The sequence below is a fragment of the Lactuca saligna genome, chromosome 2 (genome assembly GCF_052625555.1).
Source record: "Lactuca saligna cultivar CGN05327 chromosome 2, ASM5262555v1, whole genome shotgun sequence".
NCBI classification, from domain to species: Eukaryota; Viridiplantae; Streptophyta; class Magnoliopsida; order Asterales; family Asteraceae; genus Lactuca; species Lactuca saligna.
The window spans coordinates 36,742,557-36,744,777 of record NC_136418.1 but is presented as its reverse complement, the minus strand read 5'-3'; the positions used below and the strand labels follow the sequence as shown (position 1 = coordinate 36,744,777).

At 38.0% G+C, this 2,221-nt stretch overlaps 1 protein-coding gene across 1 annotated transcript; it reads left to right on the top strand.

The window, feature by feature from the left end:
* Positions 1–1,086: 1,086 nt before the first annotated feature.
* On the top strand, positions 1,087–1,848 carry LOC145029651 (uncharacterized). Its single transcript, XM_078978144.1, has one exon. The coding sequence runs from the start codon at positions 1,087–1,089 to the stop codon at positions 1,846–1,848; it is 762 nt and encodes a 253-aa protein (XP_078834270.1).
* The last annotated feature ends 373 nt before the right edge of the window (positions 1,849–2,221 follow it).

Here is a 2,221-nt window from a genome sequence, read left to right as displayed (position 1 = left end):
AGACTCCTTTAATTAAGCCCATGGACGATTTCCTTATGGGTTTCCCATTAGAATTCGTCCATCCCTTAATATAAGGCAATCCATGGCCCAAATTGCAATTATCTTATAATTACAATTCCAGTCCCTTAAGTTTAATTAATCTCTGTTAGTCACAAAACTAATTACTAATTAATTCTTGACTAATATTAATTAAACAATATGATTTCTCCTTTAATATATTATTCCCATAATATATTAATAAATCATATTTAATCCTTTCTCTCCATAATTCATCCTATCAAGTTGCTTTGGTGAAGGCAACCCAAAAGGACCATGCACCATTGGGTCAAGTACATACCAAAATAGTTATGGACTTAGACACTAATCCAACATTAAGGACACGTGGATCACACAAGGAGTCTCAATAGTCTCGGATGGGTGGTCTAATGTGAAACATAATCCACTCATCAATGTCCTTGCGGTTAATTCCTGTGGTGCAACATTCATGTACGCGGAAGACTTTTCGGGGATTGAAAAATCGGGGGTAGAAATTTCAAAGTTTCTACTTGGAGCCATCGATAATATTGGACCAAGTAATGTATTACAAGTTGTAACCGATAACGCGGCTAATTGCAAGGCTGCCAGGCGGGAGATCGAAAGGATACACAAACATATTTTTTGGTCCCCATGTTGCGTGCACACCTTAAATCTCATTTTTAAGGACTTAGCGAAGGAATTTTATTGGCTAGAGGAGACCTATAAGAGAGGCAAAGGTATTGTCAAGTATTTTATTAACCACACACATGCTTTATCATTTTTAGGGAAAACTCAACTCTAGAGTTATTGAAGGTTGCAAAGACTCGTTTTGCCTCACACTACATAGTTTTGCATAGATTAATGGAGTGCAGGGAGGCTCTTTCTACAACCATTGTTCTTAATTCTTGGCGGGAATGAGTCAAGAATGGGGACGAAGCCACTCGAATACTTGGGTCAAAAATCGCCGATACAATCAAAGATGATGAGTTTTGGGACGATGTTGAAAATATATTGGCTATCACAAAACCAATATTTTTGTTACTAAAATTTTGTGATGGTGAAGGTCCCAAAATGGGAGAGATTTATGAAAGGATGGACAACATGCTAGGTGAAATCAAGGATATCATGAGGGAAAATAAATATGCAAGTTATTACCCTCAAGTTGAAAAAATTGTTTTGGATAGGTGGGAGAAGATGACAACACCCCTTCATTGTTTGGGATTTTCCTTAAATCCAAAATTCTATGATAAGCACTACCTAGAAAAATTGGCACCCGGTGGCATGGCACGAAAAGCTCCCAACCAAGATAAAGAAATTGTACTTGGTGTTATGGAGGCATTTGATAGAATTGCGGAGAATGAAGAAGAAGCAAAAATTTTACGAGAACAATTCGTGAAATTTCATATGAAGAAAGGAATTTACTCTATGACCTCAACTCAAATTGATGCCGTAACCATGGACGGAATTGATTGGTGGGCAACTTATGGATCGGAGACTCCGGAATTGGCGGATGTGGCGAAAAGAGTACTCTCTCAACCGATTAGTAGCTCCTCGGCGGAGAGAAATTGGAGTACATACTCCTATATTCATAACGTGAAGCGAAATTGTTTAAATTGCAAGAGAGAGGACAAACTAGTTTTTATTCACTCAAACATTCGGCTTCTATCCCGTTTCTCAGAATCTTATAAATCCGGACCCCTGAAAAAATGGGACATAAATTCGGAAAGCGATTATATAGAAGGTTCAAGTGCCCGATTGGAGGAAATGACTTGGGAGAATCTTGATGAAGAAAGCGTGGAGAACGGAAAAGGAAAAAGGCATCGGTTAGATTAGATGTTTTATGTTTGGTAATCTTGTGATGTTTTATGTTTGGTAATTTTGCATGTAATCTGTTACATCTTTTGGTACTTAATGAATTAAGACTATGTTTTTGGTATTTTGGTAATCTTGATATAATATGTTCCTTGTTTATCATACATTTACAATAATATGTTTCTAAAAATGGTTTACATTTGGGTACACTGTACCGGACTTCATGGTACACCGTACCGGTTCGTACCGAAATGAGCCTACCCCCTTCGAATCGGATACGTCCAATCTAGTGAATCCCATACCCGTACCTCGTTCCCGTACCGAATCGATCCGCGAATTAGGTAACTATGATGGGGCCTTAGTGGCCCATTGACATTGCTAGTATAGTCCAAAT